Source organism: Heterocephalus glaber, unplaced genomic scaffold (assembly GCF_053883595.1).
Source record: "Heterocephalus glaber isolate CG9 unplaced genomic scaffold, H.glaber_assembly_v1.0 deba00001666, whole genome shotgun sequence".
In the NCBI taxonomy this organism is placed as follows: domain Eukaryota; kingdom Metazoa; phylum Chordata; class Mammalia; order Rodentia; family Bathyergidae; genus Heterocephalus; species Heterocephalus glaber.
In genome coordinates, this window is record NW_028258406.1 from 11,067,705 (window position 1) to 11,095,599 (window position 27,895).

At 37.3% G+C, this 27,895-nt stretch overlaps 2 protein-coding genes and 1 pseudogene across 10 annotated transcripts in view; all 3 read right to left on the reverse strand.

Annotated features, from left to right (window-relative positions):
* Sugt1 (SGT1 assembly cochaperone of MIS12 kinetochore complex) overlaps positions 1–7,045 on the reverse strand; it is a 37,939-nt gene extending 30,894 nt beyond the window's left edge. Inside the window, exons 1-2 of the mRNA XM_087197305.1 lie at positions 6,569–7,045; positions 6,425–6,482 (exon numbers count right to left, since the gene is read on the reverse strand). Coding sequence (XP_087053431.1) covers positions 6,425–6,482; positions 6,569–6,606 — 96 coding nt within the window. The 5' untranslated portion in view covers positions 6,607–7,045. The remainder of the gene's footprint in view (positions 1–6,424; positions 6,483–6,568) is intronic.
* Positions 7,046–9,801: 2,756 nt separating this feature from the next.
* The window catches only part of Elf1 (E74 like ETS transcription factor 1), a 104,681-nt gene continuing 86,587 nt past the window's right edge, over positions 9,802–27,895 (reverse strand). For all 8 annotated transcript variants that reach the window (XM_021257914.2, XM_087197299.1, XM_004844263.4 and 5 more), the window contains 4 exons: positions 24,625–24,708; positions 23,505–23,697; positions 19,524–19,970; positions 9,802–11,748 (listed from right to left, as the gene is read on the reverse strand). In XM_021257914.2, the coding sequence (XP_021113573.1) occupies positions 11,151–11,748; positions 19,524–19,970; positions 23,505–23,697; positions 24,625–24,708 (1,322 nt within the window). In that variant the 3' untranslated portion in view covers positions 9,802–11,150. The remainder of the gene's footprint in view (positions 11,749–19,523; positions 19,971–23,504; positions 23,698–24,624; positions 24,709–27,895) is intronic.
* Positions 19,993–23,492, reverse strand: LOC101702502 (nuclear nucleic acid-binding protein C1D-like; annotated as a pseudogene). Its single transcript, XR_015445836.1, has one exon. The product of XR_015445836.1 is annotated as a nuclear nucleic acid-binding protein C1D-like (transcript).

Consider the following 27,895-nt stretch of genomic DNA (forward strand, 5'->3'; position numbering starts at 1 on the left):
AAACTAAACTTCCAGCTACACTTAAGAAAAAAAGTATATTATGGTCCAAAAAACTGTTTTATTTGGATCTTGAATTCAAAAAGTATTTTTAGCAACATTATGTAACTGACATATATTATACACACTGTAAACATGTCCAAAGATATACTTGCAAAAAGTTCATTATGTGGGCTGGCAATGTGGTCCAGTGGTACAGTGCTTGCCTACCATGTGCAAAACCCTAAGCTCTATCCACAGCAGGCAAAAAAAAAAAAAAAAAAAAAAAAATCAAAAGATCAGCAATTATGCTACAGGCCAGCAATTTACAGCTCTCAAAAATAAAGACACCCAGCTTACTGTAAAATACAGTGGTACCACAGCTCACAAAATTCTTTCCACAACTCTGGTTGTTCAATTTCTGCAACCAGAACCATGGAAAGAATTAACCCCTTTGTTTACCCTGAGTGTCACTCGGGTAGCACATTTGTTTACATACTGACTGCCCTGAGTGTCACTTGAGCAGGTGTCGTTCCAACCAGTTGATTCTTGTATTGAATAAAATTGTTGTTGTATTTCCTGTTATTTTATCAATATTAATGAAAAATATGCAATTTTGGGTCATCCTGTATTTAAATAGACTGGTAAGTGGTTAAGTTCACCACTGTACAATTAAACTGAAATTTAATAATTGTGCAGTAACTACCCTGATAACCCCGAACAAGGGAAAGAGAAACTGTTTTTAAGGCATTAAAATTAAGAATTAAGGGCTGATGGTGTAGCTCAGTGGTAGAGAACCTGGTTAGCATTCATGGAGTGCACCAAAAAAATAAAAATAAGAATTGGATCTTGGCAAATTTTCAAATATTTAGTTTTAGGCTCTTTTAAAATGTCACGCAGCCAGGCACCACGATCATGGCACGTGCCTGTAATCCCAGTAATAGTGAAGCTAAGGTAAGAGAATCACAAGTTCAAGGACAGCCTGGACAGCATAGCAAGACCCAATCTCAAAAAGCGATAGGGATGTCACTCAGTGCTGGAGTGCCCTAGGTTCAATCTCCAGTACCAAAGAGAGAGGAAAAAGAAAAGGCACTCAACAAGGGAACTTGTTAAAGTTAGAGCAAAAGCACTGCTCACTTCGGAAGCCTTTAACTACATTATCTCTCAATCCAATTCTCCTTTCCATTTTCGTCCAGGCACCCAGCTAATCTCCAATCAGACAGACAATAATATCAATCATTCTTCTGTTTTAAACTACTTACCACTGCTGAAGGGGGGAAAATACACATAAACCATGCAGAACTAGTAACATTACACATTCACCAATCTCAGCTGTGCTTTCAGCAAAATTATCACTGGTCAGCTATTTCAAAGTGAGCTCCAAACTGTTAATGATATATATCCCAATCCTTTCCTCTTCTCCAGCAGATGAACGTGATCCCTTGAAATCAGATACTTGCCACTTCCAAAAGGTATCACTTTGAGCAAGGTAACCTCTTTAGCCTCAGCTTCCTGATTAATAAAATGCAAATAATGTCATCACAGTTGCTAGAAAAATGATACGAATCATTTAACACATTTGAGTACCTATTATATACCCTACACTGAAAACTACACTGAAAACACAGCACTAATACACAAAATCCCTGCTGCTGTCTTAAAGCTTACAATCAGGACTTATAGATTTACAAAAAAGCTGTCTTCTCTGAGAAGTCATTTCAGCAGGAATAGCTAGAATATTTCTAAAGGAATAAACATCTCCAAGCAAAATAGGAGATATAGGTCAAGAACACATTTTGAGCAAAACAAACAGCAAGTCCAAGACACCAGGATTGAGCTTAACACATCCAAGCAACAGAAAGAAAGTGTGGCCCTAACCTAGATTGTAAAGAAGCTGAAGGTGCTTGCCTCACTTACTACTATGCAGGCCATTATAATTAATTTGTGATGAAAACCATAGAAGGTTCACTATTAGGAGGGTAATTTTGTTCAATGACACTAAAAATGTCAATCTGGCTGCTGTATGATGAATATATTATAACAAGGCAGGAATGGAAACAGAAAAGATTTCTACTAGGAAACTAATACATTAACTCAAGGCTAGAGTGGGTAGTAGCCATAGACATCATGAAGAAAAGATGAAATGCATTAGAACCAGAAGGATTTGGCAATGAGCTGATATGGGAAATAACAGAAATCAAAGATAAGTCCAGAGTTTTAGGGTAGCCTAGATCAATACATGGCATCTCATAAACATATAGTGAAAGTTACTAATCTTTCTCTTTGCAAACTTTTTTGTCTTTCCCATATTTTCTGCTGTTCCCTGCATTTGCCTTCATAATCTTAATCTTGTCAAAGTCACTATAACTCCTTTATCAAATCCTGACTTGATCATCCTGTGGCCCCTAACAATACTGACCACAACTTTCAGTCTACTATTTTGCTAGTCTTTTACAACTGTTTCTCTAATGCTATTTAGACTTCTCTCCTTGCATTCTCTGACCTAAGTGTTGAGAACTTTCCACACATATTTCTTGAACAGAGCCAGTGCTCTTAAGCAAGATCCATATACAACCAGTTCTCTACAGAGGTCACCTGAAACGCCACTGAGGTAATCTATACATAATATTCAAAATTTAAAACCACCTCTTCAAATCTGCTGCCCACCCTGAATGAGAGCTAAGTGCTACACAGTGAGTGGTACAACTTCTACATTCCAGCCCAGAAACACAGGCATCATCCTTTACCTTCAAACTGTTACCAACTCTAGTGCATTTTACATAAAATAATTCCCTTCAAGGCCCCAATCACTGCCCTAAATTCCAACATTCACCCTTTACCTGGTCTGCATCACTATCTTCCTATTATTCGATGTTCCTCATGCCTTCTCCAATCTATTATCTACTCTGCTTTTAGAGCAGGCATTGTAATTCAGGTAATTTCATTTCCTTCAAATTCTTCAGAGATGTGCATAATCATGATAAAACTGAAAACCCTAGCACTAGGGGGGCTGAGGCAAGAGCATCTCTGGGAGTTCAAGGACTGCCTGGGCTACACAGTGAGTTCAAGGCTGGTCTGAACTACATGGTGAGTCCTTTGTCTCAAAAATAAATTAATTAATTAAATAAAACTGAAAACCCTCTGCTGGGATTTACTGTCATTAATGGCCTGGACTCTCTACTGCCTAGCTTTTATTTCCTAGCACTTGCCCCTACATTTTATGTTCTAACACTACTGAATAATGTGTCCCCAGACCAGAACAGTTATGGAGTCTTTACCGTATGTCAGGCATGCACTAAGCGTATAACAGAGAGTACCTTATATATCTTCACAATAACTCTTTCAAGTAGGTCTTATTTCCACTTTACAAATGGAAAATTTGCTCTACTGTGATGAGATCTGGACCTCAAAGCCTCTAACTTCAAAGCCTGAGTCTTTAACTACCATGCATATTGGGCCTCAAAAAATTCTCAAAATCTACTATTTTCTCCTGCTGAACTACAACCACCTCTTTAAAAAGTTTTTGTGTTTAAATATATCTTAACTAACACTGCAATTGTACATATTTATGAAGTACACTGTAAATATGTAGAGTATACAATATGAAATGATCAGATCAAGGTTACAAGCATATCCACCTCAGACATACATTTCTTTGTTGGAGAAATTAAAAATCTTCTCTACCAGCTATTCTGAAATAGACAATTATCATCAACCATAGTTATACTACCACTTCAGAACATCTGAAGTCAATACTCCTATCCACTGTAGTCTTTCATCTTCGTATTTCTGGTACCCAAGATAGCATTCACCACTAATTAACCATTTGGTGAATGAATGAAAAATGTAAAAGTGTCCACAATCATCTTCCCTCATTCCTAATCGGATGGTCTTATTTAAAATAAATACATTTAAACTAATGTTCTATCAAGTGACCTGAATTCCAAAATGGCTACTATTAAAGTAGTCATTAGCCTTAGACTCACATTATTAGAGTTCCTGTCTTACTTATCATTAACAATTATTTTCATCTTTGTGAGGTCATCTCAAGGTTTGGAGAGAACATTTCTAGTTGGTTTATATCATGATCATTCTTTCAATCGTCAGTTTCTGATTCCTGGTCTGTGGAAGGTCCAGAGAACAGAAATTTCTAATAAGTGACCACACTTCTGAGACCCACTGCTCTACAGCACTGCACTAAAAGGAGGGCTGTGTCAAGTTCCTATTCTGCCTCTCATTGGCTACACATCAATATGACAGATCATTTCAATTTCTTTGGATCTCAATTTTCTTCTGTATGCTGTTAAAAAAAAGTACCAGACTATGTGAGTTTAAGAATCTGCACATGGTGACAATGATACTGCTGGCCCAAGACCCATATGTTAGGAACCAAGACTACATGCTTACCGTATGCAAGTTTATTTCTAGGAATACACAATCAAAAAAAAAAAAAAAAAAAAGAATGTGTTGTTCATCAAAATACATGTACAGAATTCACACTTTTATTCATACTAATAAGAAAAATAATCCAAATGTCCACTGCTAAACAAATGGTGCTATATTTATACAACAAAATAATACACAGTGAAGAACTACTACTTCACACAATATTGGTGCATATTCATAGAATGATTAAAGCCAAACTAGAGTATCTACACTAAACAAAGCACCAACTTTATTTTTTGTGTAAGTACAAAAACAAGCAAAACAGGCCGGGGATTTACCTCAGTGGTTCTGAAGCCTGCCTCGAAAGCGCAAGGTCCCAAGTTCAATCCCCGGTACCAAGAAAAAGAACAAGCAAAACTAACTGATGGTGACACACATCAACTGGAATCAACTGGAACCTTGTGGATGGAGATGTTCTATATCTTGATGGGGTGACATACATATAAAAATTCATCAAGTTTTGTCTTAAAATGTGTGTTTTCATATGCCATACCACAGTAAAAACTTTTTAAAGTAATTCAGAAGTAATTTTGATATAAATTGGATTTCCAAAAAATCAGTGGGCCTAAGAGGTCTCTAAGCAATGTACATTAAGAAAATTAAGGGCTGGGGATTTAGCTCAGTAGTTCCAGCACCTGCCTCGCAAGCGCAAGGTCCTGAGTTCAATCCCTGGTACCAAAAAAAGAAAAAGAAAATTAAGTCAGGAGGAGCACTGTGAGTTCAATGCCAGCCTGGGCTACATAGTGAGACCTTGTCTCAAAAAAAAAAAAAGAAACCCAAAAAACAAAACAAAATTAATAGCTGTCTACCTAGGAAATGTAAAGAGAAACTTTTAATGCTTCCTCTACATTATCCAGTACTTGATCCCAGAAACCTTAACCACCTTATTTGAACCTCTGGTTTTCTGTTCTACCTTATTTCCCACTCCACTTTCAATCCACTCTAATCAAACGGGCCTTTCTGCAGCTCCTAGTACAAACCTAGTTCATTCCAACCTCAGGATCTTTGTACGAGCTCTTTTTACTGCCTCAAACGCTCTTTACCCAAAGCTTCCAATCTAGCTCTCTTACTCTTTCAGGTCACCATTCCAATCACCACCCCCTCAAGTGAAGCAATGCAAATTTCTTCTCTAAGTCATAACTAAGAAAATGCTTTGTTGCCTCAAATTGTTAGCCCTGGTTATGTTAGCTCCTAACAAGGCAGCAAAGTAATGATATGTTAGATCATAACAATGAAGTACTCTTGTCTGTATTGGAAAGCAAGATGCTCCTGGCTAAAATTTGTAAACCACAGCACCATCTATAGTATCTGTATAGCTTGGGCTCTATTTTAATTCTTATTATTGAACTCTTGCTCTTTTACATTCCTTTATAGCTTTATAGTCTATGTTCTCAAGCACAAAAACAAAGTGCTTCCTAATTTATTAAGTATATAAATGACTTTAACTGGTAGCAATCAGCACTTTTCCAACAACTCCAAAAAATGTTCGATTAATAAACGAATGAATAATGAAAAGTAAGAGGACATCTGGAAAGTTTCAGAGTATGTTAAAAGTTTTCTGTCCTCGTAGGCTGAGTTTATACAGAAATTTAGCACAGTGGTTGGTATGTAAGAAGGGCAAAAATAATTGTCAAATGAAAAAGTGAATTAGTATCACCAAGCCCAATTGTCACTTCTTTCTTCTACTGTCATTTTTAAAAAGCCTCCCAGGCCAGTGGTAGATGCCAACTACACACGCAAGACATAAAACATATGAGGTGGGTTTTCTCAGTAGCTGTAGCCATGCAGGCGCCTGAGAGATGGAAGAGCAAGAGTCTGAGGCAAAGGGGTCACTGTAAAGCAGAGAAAGGAGAGCAAAGATCTCAATATTGGGGCTGAGACAATAAACACAGCAGCTTCGGTTTCACGAAGGAAATGCTGGGAACAAGCAGATTCAGCCAGAACCCAACTCAGTTCCGTATAACCTAAAGATAGTGGAGAAAGCAGAAATGGGCTCTCTCACCTCTAACGACGCCTGGGGGTCCTCGTCGATCAGACTATCTGAGAAGCTCTGGAAAAACCTGGCAGGAAAACAACGAGTTCAGTAGACTCATTAACCAAGGTAAGAAAGATAAAAAGAACAGCAAAGGAGAGGAGAAACACGCACCGCTGGGCTGTTGTAGGTCCTGCTGTAGCCGCCGCCATCCCTAAGTTACTGTTGCAGCTGCCTGAGACACTGCCACCGCGGTTACCAGCTCCGCCGCCCGAGGGGGAAACTTCTGGAGAAACACCAACCAAGCTTCCGTCCTAAACAGCCAACGAGCAGGCACGCAGCGTGCGGCTGGGGGAGGAGAGATGACCAGCGCCCGTGGGGTGGGCTGGGAAGGTGGAGGACTGGTTCTCCCGTTCGGCATTGGGTTCCGCCCCTAGCCATGGTTACGGAGGCCTGTGATTTCCGCTTTCGCTCTCTTCCTCCACGCACCAACTCCCCCCCCCCGCCCCCCTGCCAGCACTATTAACAAAACTGGGAAGGCTAGTATCTCAAAACCACTTTGGTAACGCTCAGGAAAGTGTGGCGGTTAGGGGCGTACGCAAGGCTGCTAATATGCTACAGTGAGCTCCATTTTCACTAGTTTTCATCATGGCTGCCACAGAGAGCCTTGCCTTTCGTGACGAGTAACGTCATTCGCAGCTGCGGGTGCTTTTCCGGGAGCAGAGTCCCAAATGGAGCACAGATTCCCGCGATCGTTGCGCTGACAATCCTAACCGGCTGAAGCTCGCCAAAAGCGTTTTATCCTGGCTGAAACTAGAGAAGAAAAATTGAGGTTCCCATGGGCCTGTGCCCAATTAATGTTTGTTGATCCATTTTCTAGCCCAAGCTTGCTTCCTAATCGGCTTCCCAGACGAAGGGGAAAAACCTTTTCTATCCGAAGGCACAGAAGGAAGGAATGTAGCCTAAAACTGTCTCAGTGCTGCTTTGTTTTTCAATTTACTCAGGCTCTTCCCCACTGCCCTTTGACCCTAGCTGATCCAACCAGGAAACTTCCAGCAAGCTAGTACCCTGGGACAGGGTAGAATAGGGTACATAGAAGGAGAATGAGAGGCTCAGTGGATATAGACAAGTTCCTGAACTAGAGGGTCTACTACAAACTCTATACCAACTTGGAATTCAAAGATGTTAATGGCCTCAAGATGTTTGAACCAGTTCTAAGTGATAAGTTGAAAGGAGCCTAAACAGACAAGAGGGAGCACTTTATAGGGTTTCTTCCTCCAAGCTGCGATATTTTAAGATCTGCCTAAAAGATGAAAGTTGATGGAGGAAGGGAAAGGCATTTATTTAGCCAATAAGTGAAAGTTATTGCTGGATATTACAGGTTTTCTTACAATTCTCTTTATATGTTTCCCAAGTTTAGCAACTAACTGATCAAGTAGCTAATTAGAAAACTTGTTTTAAAGTGTTTAATATTATTGCTGAGCATATGTTCTTCCCTAATTTGAGTGGCTTGGTTGTTACCATTAGAATGTCCTAAAACTTATAATGAAATTGAATTGCTGTTTGTATTGGTCAACTTTGTGTTGTGCTGGGATAAACCCTCAACTTAGAGAAGTTTTATTTTATTTGGCTCATAGTTTCAGAGGTTTCAGTCTATCTTCAGCTGGCTCCAAAGCACAAACAGCATGGCAGAGGGCATGGGAAAGGAGAGCTGCTCCAACATGGCTAGCAGGAAGCAGAAAGGGAGCAAAAAAGGCATAGAGGAAGAGGCAGAGGACAGCAATATACTCTTCCAGGTCACACACCCCCACCCCAGTGACCCACTTCTTCCAACCAGGCCCTACATCCTGATAGCACATTCAGTTTTGAACTCTTTAGTGCATATAATCCACTGAAGAGACAAGTGCCCCCTTCATCCAATCACTTTCCAAAAGCCTCCCTCTGAACACATGAGCCTTTTGTATTGGAAGGTGATCAATCCTCTGACTGCCTAGAAAGAGGAACAGTGAGGGCTAAAGAGAAAAAGAGACAATAGAGACTTGCATAATTTCAAAGTATATGGGGAGCCAGGAGGTCAGCTGGCCACCATTTATTGGATACACAGAATAACTGGAGGGAGTATCAGGTGATTTAGGGGCCAGAGGTAATCCTATGTAGATGAGGATCTTATGCTAATGAAGATCTTAGGTCAGAGGTTCTTAAATTGAGGACTGTAAGGAGAGCATTCTTATAACAGTGGGTGGGAGGGGTTAGGCTGATAGAAGGAAATTTGTCCCTCGCCAGGTGAAGCCTTTCTCTTTTTTAAAAAATTACTTGGTTCTACCTGGATGTCTTCAGCTGATGCAATCTTGCCCTTGAGGACCACAGCATCAGGGACCATTGAGGCCTCAGCTGTGACTGAAAGCAAACCGGAGTTATGTTTCCACATGCCATAGCCTGCTCTTAGACAAGGTAACATTGAGTCTTAGATAGCTATAGTCATAATTTAATTATGAAATGATTTTCCCCAAAATTTATGTAGAATGGCTCTCAACACTTTTGGGGGACTGTTAGGGCTTATATCTAGATGTCCCTCCAAAGCCTCATGTGGTCATAGGTGGGGCTTTTTAGAGGTGGCTCCATTTGGGTGTGTGATGCTGGGATCAAGGATGTGATGCTAGGATTAAAACTCCACACCCTGGGTGTGAGTGCAACCCACCCTAAGGGTAGGTAGCCTAAATAGGATGTAAGGGACAGAAAGAGGGTCATCGACTTCTGCCTGCAGTGAATTGTTTCTCCTCTTCGATGCCCCTCTGCCATGCTGCCAGCCAACTATGAACTGAAACCTCTACACACTGTGAGCCAAATAAACCTTTCCTCTTTCAACTCTGAGTGTTGAGTATTCTGTCTCAGCAACAAGAAAAGTAAGACAGGGACAAATTAAACCATAACACTATTGTAACTGTTAAGAGCTGGGACCTTTTAAGAGGTGATGAGATAATCTGGGCCCTCCTCTTCTGAGTGGATGACCACCATTATCTCAGAAGATTTGTTATCTCTTGCTCCTGCTTTCTGCCATAGGATGACACAGCAAAAATACTCAAAAGAGATGCCAGTGCTATAATTGGCCTTCCCATCCTCTAGAACTATGAGAAATAAATTTCTTTATACATTAGTCTGTGATATTGTTATAGAAGCAGAAAATGGACTAAAATGGACTAAGTCTTTGGTAATCTGTTTTGTGATGTCTAGAAACTGCCATATGGAATCGTAAAAAGGAAAAGCGAGAGGATGACATCCTGCAATTCTGACTAACGGAGTTTGTTTTTAGTATATGTGCTGCTAAAGCGAGCACTGGAGTTTGTTACAGAACACTAAATACTAGCAATATTCTCTTGATATTCTTTAAGAAATGTTTACCTGAAAGCGGAATTTTTACATGATTTATTTAATAATAAACCAGTTAAAGATACAAAAACATTTAGAGAATTCCAAAATTTAAATTTTTGTTTAAATACAAATTCACTTTGTAATATGAAAACATATAACATTAGACCTCTAAACATAATGATTTTTTCATTTACAAAAAATTTTTCTTTGCTATACTAGAAAATTTGCAGAAAAGAATTTTTCTTGTGACATTATTCAATGTACATTATTTACAGTTGAAAAAGTAATCTAAAAACTACTTCAGAAAGTCAGATACATGTTATCTTTGTATGCAATTTCCCTCTCCCCTCCACCCCCAATAAAAAAAAGATCCAAAATATAAAGCAATTACACTCTTATAACTGACTACTCAACCAGATTAGTCCGAGACTCAAGTTGCTTTCTTGGCCCTTAAGAGCTTTGACTCTTAGCATATATCATTTAGCACTCAATAACCTAAGTTTACTAATGAACCGTAGTACACAGTGGTCTAAAGAGTTAAGAATTTAGAAAGAATTTATCGCACATCTTTCTGAAGTAGAATGAAGTTTGTGGGGAGTCACTTATTTTTCTGTAATATTCTAGCTATATTTACATTAGGAAACAGCCTGATATTGTTTTACTTGCCATAATTTAAAAACAAGGTGTTAGAATCTGAAAATTCAGAACTAGATTGGAAATTGGTAATCATTTAATCCAATGCATCCTTTCCTTTTTTGACAAGGCAGGCCCAAAAAGATCAAGTGGCTTGCCCAAGGTTACATAGCTAGTTAACAGGAGAGCTACTTTTAAGCTAATGCTTTCATATATTATCCTGCTTCTGAAACAAGTCAGCCATATTATGGGCATACTGCAGTTTTTAATATTATTTTATATATTTATTGTTTTGTTATAGAACGTAGCCAAATAAATTCAATCTGACATAATTTTAACAACATAATAAAGTAAGTTCCTTGCATTTGATAGTCAAGACTTACACAAGTGGAATGAAATACTTCCTATATAAAACTCCTGTTGCCTTATTGTATTTACAAAAGAAAGCTAATACAATGTAAAATTAGAAAAGAAACTTTAAAAATGCTTATGATATAGCAACTGGAGAAAATTTCAAAAGAATGTATTCATAGTATAAAATGCCAGTTCCTTCACAACTGAATTCTGAAACATTTTGAGTATAAAGAGAAAACTTGGGTTTTCCTCTCTCATCTAACAGAGCCAAAATTAACTCTAAATTATTTTTTACAATTACAAAATTAGAAACCTCTGTAGATTTATCTTAGACAGTTTGCAGACAATTGAAAATTAGTCCAATTTTTTTTTTAAAAATCCCTAATTCCTTTGGTATTACTTAAAAAGAGTTGGACTCCAGCAGTTCATTTTGCTTCATAGCTACCTGAGAGGTAAATGCATTGGAACTGGATACCACCATCACATAAGGCTGTGGCTGTTGCTCAGTTTTCTCAATGTCTTCTTTCAAATGATCTTCAACCTTTTTCTCAGCTTCCTGCGTAAGAGTTTTTGTTTCTTGTGCTTTGATAACTGAAGTGATTACAGTGCCAGGTGGGTGAGCAACCAGTTGTGAACTTCGAGGAGAAAAAGTCACCACAGGAGTAGTAGCACTGAAGGATGGGGATGAAGTCATGCTGACGGTTCCATTACAAATGGATTGAACATTGCTAGTAAGGACCTGCTGAACCTGGGTAGGGCTAAAGACAATTGAAGGAGAGCCTGGCTTCTGTGACTGTAGCATGACATTTTCTTTCAGTACTGTCATGGGCTGTGATGATGGAATGGCTTGTAAAATAAATTTCTGAGACCCAGAACCTGCTGAGGGATCTGTGCTGGCTATAACCGTTGTAAGTGGCACTGTCTGGAGTGTTACTGCATGCAACTGCTGACTCCCAGGAGACACGACCACTGGAACTTGGGCTGGAGCCTGTATAGTCCTATTGAGATTACCAAATAAAAGCGAGATAATTAGCATATTCTACATCATTTAAAACCTTATTATTTGACAAGTCATTCTGACAAAATTAAGTCAACATTTCAAATGCTACTTCCATGTTTTGTTTTGTTTTTTCCCAGTACCAGGGATTGAGCTCAGTGAACTCAGGACCTTGCAGGTGTGGCACCACTGAACACATCCCAAGATACTCCCTTTTTTTTTGGTACAGAAGATTGAACTCAGGACCTTGCACTTGCAAGGCAGGCTTGCTGCCACTGAGCTAAATCCCCTGCCTTACTTCCCATTTTTTTTGGTACCAGGGATCGAACTCGGGTCCTTGTGCTTGCATAGCAGGCGGCAAAACCACTGAGCTAAATCCCTGGCCCCCACATCCCATATTTTTAACACAGCATAACAATCATCCCGGCAGACCTTGTATGAAACACTGTATATACATACTTGCCAAACACAAAACTCTCAGGTCAGCCAATCACGATGGTGCCTGCCTGTAATCCCATCACTGTGAGAGGCTAAGGTAGAAGAATTGTGAAGTTCAAGCCCAGCCTGGGATACTTATGAGTTAGCAGAACCCTGTCTCAAACCAGAGCGGGGGTGGGGGAGGTGTTAGCTCAGTGATGCCGCCACCTGCCTCACAAGCACAAGGTACTGGGTTCTGAGTTCAATCTTCAGTACCAAAACAAACAAACAAAAAAAAGGGCTGGGGATGTAGCTCAATTTGAAGCCCTGTGTTCAAAACAAAATAAAACCCCTTAGGCCGTTAACTACAATGGCATCTAATGAGTGCTTTGAAAAACTGGTCTATATACATTGCCACAGTAATACAAGTAGGGAACTAGTTTTCGTGGGGAAGGACACCAAAATCCTTAGCAAAGGGCAGGCATGAGTGCACATGCCTGTAATTCTAGCTACTCAGGAGGCTGAGGCAGGAGGACCACAGCCTGCCATCCTAGCAACTTAGTAGACCCTGCATCAAAATAAGAAAAAAGGGAGTAGGGATATAATGCTGTACTCCTTGGGTTTAATCCCCAATATGAAAACAAGGAAGTGGAGAGGGAGGAAGGAATGAAAAGAAAGAGGAAGGAGGGAAGAAAAAGTTTAGAAGTTATGCACAATCTGCTTGAAAGAAAATTAGCAATTTAAAAGCAAATCTGTTTAATATTTGGGGCATAAGGTTATCAACATATTCAGAACAATTACCAAACTTCATATAATTTGCTTCATTGTATGAAGTTTAATTCATTCAACTTTTTTTTTTTTTGGTACCTGGGATAGAACTCATGACGTTGCATTTTGGAGGCAGGTATGATGCCACTGAGCTAAATCCCTGGCTCATTCAACTTGTTTTTAAACTAACATATAAAGAAGAAATGCTCAAGTAAAAACAAAAAAACCTTGTTTTAAATGTATATATGACAAAATTCTCAGAATTTTAATAGCTCATATATTTGTATAAAACAAGTCCTAATTATAACTGAGAGTTCTTAGGCTGCCAGAGAGTAGTAAGTGAGGTAAAACTTTGGCAAAACTAAAATAGAAGTAAGTGTGTTTTAACAATTTCCGAAGCCCAAATAATGTTCGCAAAATTCATTTAAGCCAGGCCTGAGGGTGCAGACCTGTCAATCCCAGCACTCTGGGAGGCTGAGGTGGGAGGATTACAAGTTCAAGCCTAGCCTGGGCAACTTAGTACGACCTTGTCTCAAAAGGGGTTGGGGTCTTAATACCCAGTACCTACAAAAAAACAAAAAAATTAACACCAACAATGTAACAAAAATCCTTTAATACAAAATCTAGTTTTATTATTATTCTCCTTTTTGAAGAAAATGGTACATAATTGATCTGAGTCAATCTTAATTTTAAAAGCTTATACCTGTGAAATTTATAGTTATGGTCACTGTTAATATAAAACAATTGAAAAAACTCAGCATCTGGATCTCAACTGTTTTCTCTGAATTCTGTATTTTATGAAAGACATTTGATTTTTACTTCAAAATCTAACTACTAGATTAATTCCCATACGTGTCCTGTCACATTCTTGAGAAATCAAATTGTGGAGGAAAATATAAATGGGCTAGGTGGCAATAAGAAACAAAGACCCAGTGCAACTCAGAAGTTCAAAGGAAGTGGGAAGACACCAGGTGACTAATGCCTACCCATTTACCTGGGATACTACTTCCTAAGTTCAGACTGCCACCCCAGTCACCACTGGGAGCAATCTATAGCAAGATATTAACAGCTTTCTTGAAGGAAGATGCTAAAAGAGAACATGGTTTCTCTAGTGTGAAAAACTATAAGTATAAATAAGGATCAAAATGTATAATTGAGGGCTGGGGATTTAGCTCAGGGGTTCCTTCCGTCGCCTGCCTTACAAGTGCAAGGACCCAAGTTCAATCCCAGGTACCAAAAAATAAAAAATAAAATAAAATTAAATTAAATTAAAAAGGTATAATTGATATTGTGAAGTAGGAAGAAAAGGTCTAAAGGAGTAGAGGAAGTGAGAGGGGTAGGGGAAAGGAAAGAAGGGAAAAAATATGAGAAGAAAAAAATAGAAACTAAGTCTTTGTAAATAGAGAAGGGTGGAGGGGGATGAAGGGAGAGGAGGGGAATGGGGAAAAAATAAGAACCAAGAGAGATTATGTAAAGGTACAAGATCCCAGTGATGAATGTAACTGTACTGTATACCTAAAATATACCAATAAACTTAATGTAAAAAAAAGAGAGAACATGGTTTGGGGAAAAATATTTTAATACATAAGCAGGGTATTGCTGAGAATGAAGGCCAGATAAATTAATATTAGGGGGCTGGGGATTTAGCTCAGTGGTGCCGTCACCTGACTTGAAAGCACAAGGTCTTGAGTTCGATCTGCAGTACCAAAAAAAAAATTTAATATCAGGGAAGGACAGGTGACTTGGGAGGAAAGAGAATAATTTTGGAAACCAGGGAGCATTTCCAGAACACAGTGTGCTTCTCTTCTCCTCCTTTCATCTGAACTGAGGTATGCTGGGTTGAATAAGAGTCTGAATATAGTTCGTAACCCTACATACAGGCAGATAATATTTTTTTAAATAAAGGCTCAAGGGTTTTCCATGCCAAGAGTTTACATGTGTCCATATAGATAAAACAGTCCTTGGCATACTTAGCACACAGATTGGATGTACATATATACATACATACATCTATGCGTGTACAGTATTTCTCTATATACCGTAAATAGATATCCTTGCCACCTTGTAAATACTATTAGCCCACATTTTACATGTGAAGCCATAAATGACTTTCATGTTAAAAGAGCCCCGTTAGATAAGAAAGGAGGCTATCTGCCTTCAGAACTACATACCTGACCATTTCAGCATACTTCTACCTCTTAAATCCTGAATAACTTCAGCTAAAAATAAATATTTACTATTACATCCTTAAACTTCAGGCTTTTTACAGTGTTGGGAATTGAACACAGGGCCTCATGCACACTAGGCAACTGCTATAGGTCTGAGCCATGTCCCTCTTTAACACACACCTCTCCCCCTCTGTTTTTTCTAAGTTGCGGCACAAACAATCATATGGAAATTTTTCATATTGCTAATTATGGCTACCACTAAGACTTTCAGTACTTTTGTTCAAATTTTTTAAACATAGCCTTTTCTTAAGAAATAAGATAGTGTTAGAAAACATACTTACCTACAGTATCAACACGGTAAGTATACTGGCCTATTTGAACAAGCTCTAGAACAGTTTTCACTAGGGCCTGGGATTTAGCTCACTGGCACCACACCTGCTTTGCAAGCGCAAGGTTCTGAGTTTGATCCCCAGTACCATGCAAAAAACAAACAAAAACAACAGTTTTCACTAATACAAATTCAGAGATTAAAGAACAAAAATATTGTGAAGTCTCCCCAAGTACAGGAATTTCTAATTATTTTTTTTAATGATTCAGCTGTGTCCTGTTATATAGCATGGGTTATGTTTTAGTTAACTTTTATTTTTTGGTACCAGAGATCGAACTCGGGTCCTTGCGCTTGCAAGGCAGGTGGCAGAACCACTGAGCTAAATCCCAGGCCCTATTACGTTTTTAAAATGTTTCTAAATTTCTTGTAACCAACTGCTACAATATCAGTAATTTGCAATTTGAAGCCCGGGGATTTAGCTCAGTGATTCTGCCACCTGCCTCGAAAGCGCAAGGTCCTGAGTTCAATACCCCGTACCCACCCCCCAAAAAAGTTCTGAGGCCAAGAGAAATAAACAATGTAACATTTAGCTTTTGTTGAAGATCTAATTCAGTATGTCAAGAAGTACCCTTTGTCACAAACATCTGTAAATTTGTAAGATTAAGTATTATGATCTTGATCTTATAGATGAGGAAATACACTCAGAATAGTTGGATTCATTTTCACACTTAATAACTTGGAAAGCTGGAAAGATATGCCTACATTGTTTCTAACGCCATTAAATTGAACTTAAGATAACCTATACATTATATATTTTTAGAGGGTAATCTATTTTAAAAACCCCAAGACAAACTACTAATGTCTCAGTAAATATTAGAGAAAAAGAAGTTATGTTATATAGATGTACTTCCAAGTTTAACAGGGACAATTTTTAGAAAATATTTTACCAGGTTTATTTTATTGTTGATTCTTTTCTTAACATGAACCCAGAGTCAAATTTAAACTCATAAAAACTGAGCACATATTCTGTAAGTCAATTAAGAAAAGCTTAACTGATTCAACCTAGATACCATGTTATTTATGAGATGAAATGAATGAAGAAAAAAACTTGAATGTTGTTGCCTTCAAATATCTGATAATTCATGTGATTTGTGTAAATCAGCAGGTTGAATGGAAAGTCATTAAGCTTATTGCTTTGGACCAAACTGCTCTTTTCATTAAAATATTACTTCTGCCATGTGCTACATGTGACCAAGTCCCTTCACTCCTCCATGCTTCAGTTTCCTCCTCTATAAAATAAGGACAATACCTACGCCTCAGTGAATTGTAAAGTTCTACACATCTCTATATACAAAGTGTATGAAATACAAAAAATATTGACTATAACTCTTATTGCTATAATAATTTAATAATTTACTCTAGGAAGCTGAGGCAAGAGGATTGTAAGCTGGAGCCTAGTCTGGGAAAGTTAGGGAGACACTGTCTCAAAAAAAGACAGAATATTTAAAAGATGAATGATAAAGAAAATGTGTGCATGCTGGGCATGGTGGTGATGCCTGTCATCCCAGCACTCAGGAGGCTGAGGCAGAAGGACTGCCAGAATTTGAGGCCAGCCTGGGTCACACAGTAAGCTCAAGGCTAACCTGAACTATATATACAGCAAGACTCTGTCTCAATCAAATCAATAATAAAATGTATAAAAGACTGCATGTACACTGCACATGAATATTAATATACAAATGATTCGCTATGTGAGCTTTTAAATTTGAAAAAGTTAAAAAGTTACGTATTTCTTCATTCTGTAACTAGTTCACTTAAATATTTCACTACTGTAAGAGAAAGAATTTATACACTACTTCAAAATAAATTGTATAAATGTGAATGGACATAATGTGTCAGATATTATGTTAGGTGCTAGGAAAATAACATCGAATAAAATATGGCTCCTATTGATTTCAATATGGAGATAAAAATATATAGAAGAGAAGCATTAAAAACAACTAAAATACCAGGTTTATATAACAGATATAGTCAGGCAATCAGCTTTATCTGGAAAGAAAGAAAGGTATTCTGAGAAGAAAATGAGAGCTAGTAGGTGAGGCTACAAAAACTGGATACATTCTATGGGCAATATGGATCTACCAACATCTCTAAAAAGACAGCAAAACTACTTTAGAAAAATGACATGTAGTAATACAGATTGAGTATACCTAATCCAAAATCCAAAATTCTTTCAGTGAGGACATGATGCCAAGTGAAAAATTCCACGCCTGACCTCAAGTGATAGGTTACAGTCAAACCTCACCACTTAAACACAGTTTGAATACAACTGCTAAAAAATTTGACCAAGTCACTCCAAAAAGGGATCCCCAGTGATTACCTGTGGTAACAGTATGTCTCCTAAATGGACAACATGTTAAGAGGACAAATAGCCTATAAACCATACTTTCAATTAAGCAATTATAGGCAAACAAATAGGAGCTAGAGGCAAATAAAATAGAGTGAACATTAATTAAGTGCTCTTTTAATAAATGTTAAAAGATATATCATTCCTGGGCCAGGGATGTAGCTCAGTGGTTCCACTGCCTGTCTTGCAGGTGGCAAGGTCCTGAGTTCGATCCCCAGTGCCAAAAAAAAAAAAAAAAAAAAAAAAGATGTATCATTCCTGTCCAACTAAAGTAGAAAAAGTCAACTTGCATCATTTTAAGATTTAAGATTTCACAATGTACAGGCCGGGGATTTAGCTCAGTGTTGCTGCACCTGCCTCGCAGTGCAAGGTCCTGAGTTCGATCCCTAGTACCAAAAAAAAGATTTCACAATGTCAAAAATTTAAATGTACTATACAAATCATCCAAGTCTGTCTTGATTCTAGGTAACATGAACTTACATCAAGATCAACTGAACAAAACCTCAGCATTTATATTCTGGAATACACCAGCATAGAAGTGAAATGTGACAATGATAAAGAGTCATTTTTGTTGGTTCTGGAAGAGCTCCTATGTGTCATTATAATTCAGGTTCTGGAAAATCATGACATGAAAAAGGAGAAAGGGAACAAAAAGCTGTAAATATCCATCTAATGTATCTGCTGGCCTTCTTTGCCAGAGAAGAAAAGTGAGAGCTAGCGCTCGAAATCAGATAAAACTAGCCCCAAATTTCTGAAGATGAGTCTAAGGCAGATAGGGATTTTTTGGTCAATTTGGTTTTTATCATCTTTCTTGGACCTCTGTGGCAAATTTGATTTGATTCAACTAAAAAAAAATTTCTAACTTTCAGAATTCTAAAACCTAAAAGAGAGGACCTTAGATTCTTGGTATCCCTATCTATTTGAACTCCAGAACTATTAGAAGATAGGCGCATCCTAAGAAATAGTATTTATTTCTTGGACTCCTACGCATTCTAAATTCGGTAGTATGTCAATTTATGTTGAATTTTTGCAGATTCTCCTTTGGTTTAAAAAACCACCTGACAGCTGAGTGTGGTGACGCACGCTTGTAATCCCAGCACTCGGGAGGCTGAGGCAGGAGGATTGCGGTGAGTTCGAGGCCAGCCCGGGCTACATAGTGAGTTCAGGGCCAGTATGAACTACAAAGGGAGACCCTACCTCAAAAAACAAAAAAAGGGCCGGGGATTTAGCTCAGTGGTTCCACTGTCTGCCTCACAAGCGCAAGGTCCCAAGTTCGATCCCTGGTACCATTAAAAAAAAAAAAAAAAAAAAAAAACTGAAACCATTCTCTGGATTTTCTTACATTTGAATCATTCCTTGTTTGGATCAATCTAGTGGAGTAGACTTAAATTGATAGAGTAACATCAAATATTGATCCAGAAATCAGACTGATATAATAATATATATTGCTCTTGCAACAAGCTGTCAACCAAGAGTCCTAGCTTCAGGTGGGGGATGTAACTCAGGGGTAGAGCACTTGCTTAGTGTGCATGAGGCCCTGGGTTTGATCTCCAAAACTGCAAAAGAAAAAAAAGAAACAAAAAAACCTCTGTCTTAAAATGTTCATTTCTGAATCTTGATCCACTTAACAAATAATGTCTCTAGTCAGAAACATATAGCAATATGCATCATTTGGTTGGTTATCTCACCTAATACTCTGGATGGAAGAATTTAATGTTTCTTCCTGCATGCTACTGGTTATGGATGCTTCTTCTGGGACAGCTTGCACTGGCTGTACTACATGAACAGTCCGAAAGAGTTGGGTAGGATATGGAGACTGTGACGGCTGCACTGTCCTCAAAACTTCTGGTGGCTGTGCAATTTCCACAGGATCTTTGGTTTTTGTAGCTTTAGAATTCCCTGGTTTTAGAACAGTAGTGGCTCCTCCTTTAATTCCTGGGCTTGAAGATATTCTTGATCGGCTGGCTTGATTCCTACTTGAAGTGGCTGTTGAAGACAGCGATGGATTTGAAGGCTCAATGCTGGAACTTGGATCTTCATCATCTATATAGATAAGATCTTTTGGCATTTCTTTAAATTGATACACCAAGCGCTGACCTTCCACTTTTGCCAGAATACCTCTTTGGTAATAATACCTATTGAAAGCAGACAATTTCATCAATGTCTTATTCAATCAAACAAATTAAAATAATATTTAACAAGGGCTGGGGATTTAGCTCAGTGGTTCTGCTGCCTGCCTCGCACACAAGCACAAGATTCCAAGTTCAATCCCATACCAAAACAAAAAATTTAACAAAATCAAATTTTCCTAAGCCTAAGCAAACTTTTTAAAGTTGAAATAAGTGAGAAAATAAAGAAGGGCAGTTATCTTGTATAGGATAAACACAATTTATGCAAAGAGAAATGTCCTTATTATTAATTAAATCTAAAACCAATTATGATTAAGGAACTGTTGAAAAGTGACTGGCCCTTTATTTTTCTCCCTTTCTCTACCTTGCTGCTAATTTGCTGGAAGAATCAAGTCTACTACAAACCTCAAGAAATTGTTTCCCCTCCACAGCTTCCTATAACATTCCTACCACTGTAAATTTTTTTTCAACATTTAGAGCCTTTATTAACAAGGTACAGTTGTCAGACCAAGAGCCAGCCATCAACATACAACTTTATTTCCCACCTAAAGTTAGTAAGATTATATTTTATTGTAAATATGACACTGAGGCAATATACCAAGAATTAAAGTACAATCTTAAAGTTTTAATTTCACACTTTGAATACCAAAAAAGTAATAATTCCTACAACAATGAAAATATGACGAATTAACTACACAGAAAAAAAATAGATATTTAAGCCATTTCATTCTTAATACTGTACAGTAAAAACACATGTACTTAAAATTTCAGTGTACAGATAGCACACTTCATAAGATTATTATTCATTTTTTAGGAACAAAATCTTTGTAAATAGGGAGGAATGGAGGGGTTGAAGGGAGGGCTGGGCAAGGGTGAAAAATAAGAACCAAGAGAGACTATGGAAAGGTGCAAATTTCCAATGATGAATGTCATTATATTGTATACTTAAAATGTACCAATGATTAGAATGAATAATCGATAATGCAAAATAGGAAGAAAAGGTCCAAAGGGGTAGGGGTAGTGGGAGGGGCAGGGGAAAGGAAAGAAGGGAAAGGAAAAATGATGAGAAATGGAAAAAATGGAAATAAAGTCTTTGTAAATAGGGAAGGGTGGAGGGGGTGAAGGGAGGACTAGGAAAGGGGAAAAAATAAGAACCAAGATCCATTATGTAAAGGTATAATTCCCAATGAGAAATGTAATTGCCTTGTATATCTACAATGTACCAATAAAAGAATTTAATAAAGTGCAAAAAAAAAGATTATTCATTTTAAATAGTACAAATGTTTACAAAGAACATTTAACTTAAATTTCATAGTTGCTTATAAAATAGTACTAGCAAGACTGACCTATATAGAGAAGTGAGTATCTTGCCAAAAGAAATGGTAAACTACAAATATAAATCACAATGTTGAAAATCTCATGGTGCTCTATAGGAAAATCAATGAAGACAAGTCAATCTTTCTTCTAGGGGAAATACTTAGCACTACAAATTTAAAGTGTAAATTTAAATACAAATTTCAAAAAGTAAATTTAAACCTCTCATTGCCACATAATCATCTGTTGTGAAAACAATAAAAATAAAGTACTTTCTGAGTATGTGTACATCAAAACCGAAAGTTAGTTTTCACTTTTTCCTTTATTGGCAACTTTCACTGCATGTTTAGGTTTTGGTTGCCAGAGAGCATTTTTCACAAATCTTGAAGCTGCACCTTTGTCCAGCTTTGCCAGCTTTTTTCTTGTCTGTTATTTCCTTGACTCTGTTCATGTATACTCTGATTCTTTCCAATTCCTGCTTTACTGGATGTTCCTTAGGATTGACTCCTTGAGTTGCCAAATAAACCCAAAACATTGAATTTAATGTGTATGCAGAAACTAAATCCACTTTAGCTTGTTCAAGTGGGCCCAACTTCTGCAACAACTCATTTCTTCAAAGAGACATCATGGTCTTCAGCATCTCATCGACAGCACCTATGGAATTCTCAAATGTTGACAAATACGCATGAATTTCTACTGGATAGTCTTCATTAATTTCTTCACCTGCCATTATGACCAACTCTAGACCTTCAATTCCTGGCTCCTGAAACCCCTACCACTGTAAATTTGATTCAGTTTTGTGCATAAAATTTAATGATGTACAATAGAAGTGGTCAAATATCATCACTGATTTTAGTAAAATCAAGTACCTAAAAATGTAAGTCAGCTGGGCATGATGGCACATGCCTATAACCCCAGCTATTCAGGATCACAAGTTAGTGGCCAGCCTACCTAACTTAGCAAGGCCTTGTTTAAAATTAAAAATTAATTTTTAAAATAAAATATAAAAGGCTGGGTATAGAGCTCAATGGCAGAACACTTGCATAGAATGAGTGAGGCCCTAGGTTCAATTCCCGGCACTATTTTTTTTAAAAGTACTATTTTTTAAAACTACTATTTAAAAAAAAAGAGGCTAAGTTAAAAATACTAAAAGCCAAAGCTAAATAGTTCTATTTCAAAATAGCCAGACTACTTATCCTCTAAAAAATTATTCAGATCATTCTATTTCTAATCTTTCTCAAATACACATATATCTTGCAGAATAAATGACATGATCACAGAAAAACTAATACGGAGTGTAAGAATAAAATGGTACCTTTCTTTAAAATTGTCATGATACCTGATATTAATATCAAGACATTAATTTACTACACTACAATGAATAACATATCACAACTAAGATTCATGTTTTAAAATGCACCTTCTTATTAAGTACCACCATTAGCATTATTGGTACTTTGGGCTGAATTTAAGTATAATGACTGAAAACATATGAGCCAGATAGCTAATTTACAATTCCTAAAGACAGACATTTCAAATAAAACACAGGTTGAATATCTTTTATTTGAAATGTTTAGGACAAGAAGTATTTCAGATTTTGTAGTTTTTCTTTTTCTTTTTTTTTTTTTTTTTGGTACTGGGGATCGAACTCAGGACCCTGCGCTTGTGAGACAGAACTAAACCAGGAGGAGGAACCACTGAGCTAAATCCCCGCCACTGTTTTTGTTTTTTAATAGTTGCACAGACTTTACAGGTCAAGCATCTCTAATTGCAAAATCCAAATTTGGAAAGGCTCCAAAATTCAATTTGAGCATTTGTCAGTGTCACTGTTAAAACAGTTTGGATTTTGGAGCATTTTGGCTTTTTTTTTTCTTTTTTGGATTAAGAATGCTCCACCTTACCTAAGCATTTTTTTTTTACATAAAGATTTTTTTAAGAAGGAAAACATTTTCCCTGATTGGAGTAAGATTTTAATTTAAATATGTACTGATTTCTATTAATATCATGCCCTTGGCACTTCAATAAATAAAATTCACCATTTCTTTAATCCTATAATTTTTAAAAATTACCTGTTTTTTCAATATCTAAGAAATGATGTTTTTTTCCTTTGGCAGCTGTGGGCATTAAACCCAGGCCCCTGACTATGCTATGCAAGTGCTGTACCACTGAGCTACATTTTAAGCCTGTTGGAAATGATATTCTTAACAAAACAAGAACTTCACATACCTGAGTGCTCGCCCCATGGTCTCATAATTCATATCAGGTTTGTTTTTGTGCTTCCCCCACAACCTGGATACTGCTTTAGAATCGACCAATTTAAAAATGCCTTTTTCTCGCTGGGTCCATTTGATGTATTTAGGACAGGTAGCTTTGTCCTGGAGCAGGGCCAGTAAAAACTCCCAAAGATAAATTGTGTTCCCTGAAACAGAAAAGTGAATGAATATATGTAGGTCTGTATGTATGTAGGTCTGTATGTATTTTGAGACAGGGTCTCACTATGTAGGTTCAGGCTGACCTTAGACTCATGATGTAACCCAGGCTGCCCTCAAACTTGCAGCAATCCTCCTGCCTCAGCCTCCTGAGTGGTGGGATTATAGGCATGCACTACCACTCTCAGCAGAAGAATTTATTTTTAAATGACTAAAATTTCACATGAAAGAGCACAACAAAACTCTACTAAAGTCTTGTAAGTTTCATCATATATTTACACAAAAATATTACTTCAGTTAGTACTGCTGAGATAATTCAGTTAGTATTGGTGATAGTATGGTCATAATTTTTAGGGTCTAATAAAGACTATTTGATTAGTCCTCTACAAAATATCTGAACAGAAACAATCTTGTCAATTAGATTTGTGACAACTTAGGGAGAAAGGACTTTGGAGTTGTTTTTTTTTTTCTTTTTAAGAACTGTCACATAGAAAAAAAATGAAAGAGTTATATAAAACCTTTCAATAATTGATCTTTTTATATTAGAGCCAGCAGATCAGCCATAACAGCTTTCTTCAAATCTGGGCAACAGTTATGAAAATAATAGAATGACGGGACAAAGTAATAACATGTCTATAAACTGAAAATCTAACAGGGCTGAACTCTTGCAGGAGATTGATTATTTAAGTTTAAAAATGGATTATTTTGATAGGTAAATGAAAATAACTAAGGATATATAGAATTTCTTAAAACTTTCTTAGAGAAATTGGCAACTATATCTTACAAGTACTTGGTAGCAATGGATTCCATTTCAGTATATCGAAAAAACTAGTGGTTTCTATTTATAATATGAAGACAAAACAACTGGAATGCTATTTGAGCAGTAAGTATTATAGAGAAATTACAGTAATACTTACCCTTCCCATCTTTGTTTTTCTTCTTCACAGATATATTTGGTGTAGTAGCTGGGGAATCTGGTCGTGGGGGCTTAGTTTTTCTCCCTGAAATTAGAATAGCTTTGCATAAATATTTGCCCTCAAAAGTGAGAGTATGGAGAATTTAGCCATTTTGTCGTTTATCCAAAATTTTAAATCCCAAATGCTTTATATATTGGTCATTTAACTGATCTCTAAAAATGTTTATTGAAGAAAAGTAACTTCAATAAAAACTGAAATTAATGTAAAAATTAATGTGGATTAGATCATAAATACACCTATGAAAGAAATGGTACTTTAAGCCAGAAGCAGTGATGTATTTCTGTAGTCCCAAATACTCAGAAGTTGAGGCAAGAAGATTGCAAGTTCAAGGCCAGCCTGGGCAGCATACTGAAACTCTGACTCCAAATTTTAAAAAAATATGCCAGGGATTTAGCTCAGTGGTTCCAGTGCCTGCCTTGCAAGTACAAGGTCCCAAGTTCGAACCCTGGTACCAAAAAACCAAAAAAATAATAATAATAATTTTTTAAAAGCACTGACAAAATTTCAAAAAGGAAAAGTGAAGAATGAGAGAGAAACTGGCTCTGTAAAGCGAGCTTGGGGTAAGTAAAAGATGAAAAACCAAAATAAAAGTACACCCTGGAGGATACAGGTTGAGCTATTGTGAGGAAAACCACAATAGCCCCAAACAAAATTTTTAAAAAGGACTGTGATATGTAGTCCAGTGATAGAGTACTTGCCTAGCATATGCAAGGCCTTAGGTTCATCCCCAGAACTGCTTTAAAAAAATAAAAAGGAAAAAAAAAGATACTTACCTTTTCTGTAAAAATGAAGTTGAAGTTCAAATATTGTATCTCCTCTTTAAGGTAATCATATTGATTGTGCTTTCTTAAAAATTTGGAGAGTACTTGATATTGGTAAAACTTGGGCTTAAATCATTAGCCGTATGGGTTTATCTACTGGCTATATAAGCTTTTTAAGGCAGAAATTGCTTTTTTTTTGCATACAGTTCTCAAATATTAGAAACTTTTCCAAGCTATAAATACAGAAAATATGTGCAGCACAATTTTGATGAACTATAGAACCAATTTCTTGCGGGGGGGGGGGGGTAGAGGGGTGTTTTTTTTGGAAATAGGTTCTTGCTATGTAGTTTAGGCTGGTCTTGAATTCATTATGTAGCCTAGGCTGACCTGGAACGCATGGAGATCCTCCTGCCTCAGCCTCTCAAGTGCTGGGATTACAGGTATGAGCCACCATGCCTGGTATATCTTGTGTATTTTTAAACTCTCATTTTTCTCTGTCTATTTCAATGCATAGCAACCAACTTCATGGTTATGCACTATCACCTTCTGAATAAATCTATCCCAATGGCTTTAATCTAGGTTGATCAACTATTATAAAGCTTTGTCGTGATCTTCTTTTGCTACTTATCTAGAACCATAGTTTGGTAGCATCATTTCCTGTATTTAGTTGAGATGATCATGCTGCTAGAGCAGTCTACCATTCTGTATATAGTTACGACCTCCTTCCTACACATTCTTGAGGTTGATGCTTTCTGGTCCGATTAAAGGATGAAGTTTTGGTTATTATATAGCAATCTTACAAAAGCAAAATTGTGGAGGTAAAAATGACAAGGTTCACTAACAACCTATCCCCAGAAACTGAGTAGGAAAACGGTTCTGAGTTATTGGGGTGAATGAGTAGGTCAAAAGATTAAGATGCTCAAAAGGCCAACAGAGGGCCAGGGATTTAGCTCAGTGGTTCCACCACCTGCCTCGAAAGCCCAAGGTTCTGAGTACAATCTCTGGTACCACACACACAAAAAAAGGCCAACAAAAAGCTGCAGACTGCCCAAAGTACACATGGGTGTGGTAGCACATGCTTGTAACTCCAGTACTCCAGAGGTTGAAGCAAGAGGAGCACGGCAAATTCAAGACCAACCTGGACTATGTAGTGAATTCAAAGCCTGGCAAGATCTTATCTAAAAATAAATAAGTAAACAAAAAGACTGCTGGGCTGATGATTTAGTTTAGTGGTGCCTCGGCCTGCCTTGCAAGTGCAAGGTTCTGAGTTCAATCCCCGGTACCAAAAAAAAAAAAAAAAAAAAAAGACTGCTAAATGTATCCTAAATCAGCTAGGTACAACTTTCTAATCACCACAGATGTCTGCAAAGAACTCATTTATGAAGCAGATTCTCCTGGCTGAGTGTCATGATAACAATTATTAGAAGTCAGGACATGAGTAACCTCCTACCATCTCATTTGAAGCTATATACTTGCTTTTTCTTTTTTCCCATTGCCTTCCTCCAACTAGTTTTACTCATGTCAAGTAGCCTATCCAAAATCCATCCTTTCCATCACTTTCTTTACTACTCAAGGTAGCAATGTACGCAGCTTTGCATGAATTATAGCTTGTTGGGTAGAACATTTTTGATTGACTATTTTTTTTTCATTACCAGGGATCGAACTCAGGACCTTGCACTTCCCAGGCAGGCACAGCACCACTAAGCTACATTCCTGGCTCTGACTGACTGTTATTTCTTTGAATCACTTTGAATATATCTAATCCATCCACTTCTAAGCTGCCAATCTAAAAATCAATGTGTTTAGGGCCAGGGATGTAGCTCAGTGGCACCTCACCTGCCTGGCAAGTACAAAATCCTGGAGTTTGATCCCTGGTACTGCAAAAAAATACAATAAAATAAAAAACATTCAATGTTCTTTAAGTAATGTACTTTCTCTCTGGTTTGTTTCTTCTTTTTAGGGGGACTTGGGAAGAGATGTTTGGATAGTCTACGTTTTTAGTCTCGATTCCTGGATTTATATGTAGTTAACACTATTTAAGATCCACAATGCTAAAGATTAATGTTTTTCTGTAAAATTCACAGTGACTGTCTTTGAATATTGCCTCTTCCTCACTTTTTGGAGGCAAGAGTATTAGGATCAAACCCAGGGACTTGTGCATGCTAAGCAAGCACTTTACCATTGAGCTACATCCTCAACCCTGGCTTCTTTCTTTAACCTATGTTGAAACTCATCCTTTTTTGTTGTATGTATTAAAAGTGTGTTCCATTTCATTGCTGACTTATTTATTCAAATCAGCAGTTGCTGAACATTTGGGTGGTTTCCAGTTTGGGGCAACTGCAAATAGGGCTGCCAAGATTATTCATGTATAAGTTTGTCAATAAACATAGTTTCATTTCTTTTGTTTAAATACTTAATAGCAGAATGGGTAGGTGACATGATAAGTATAT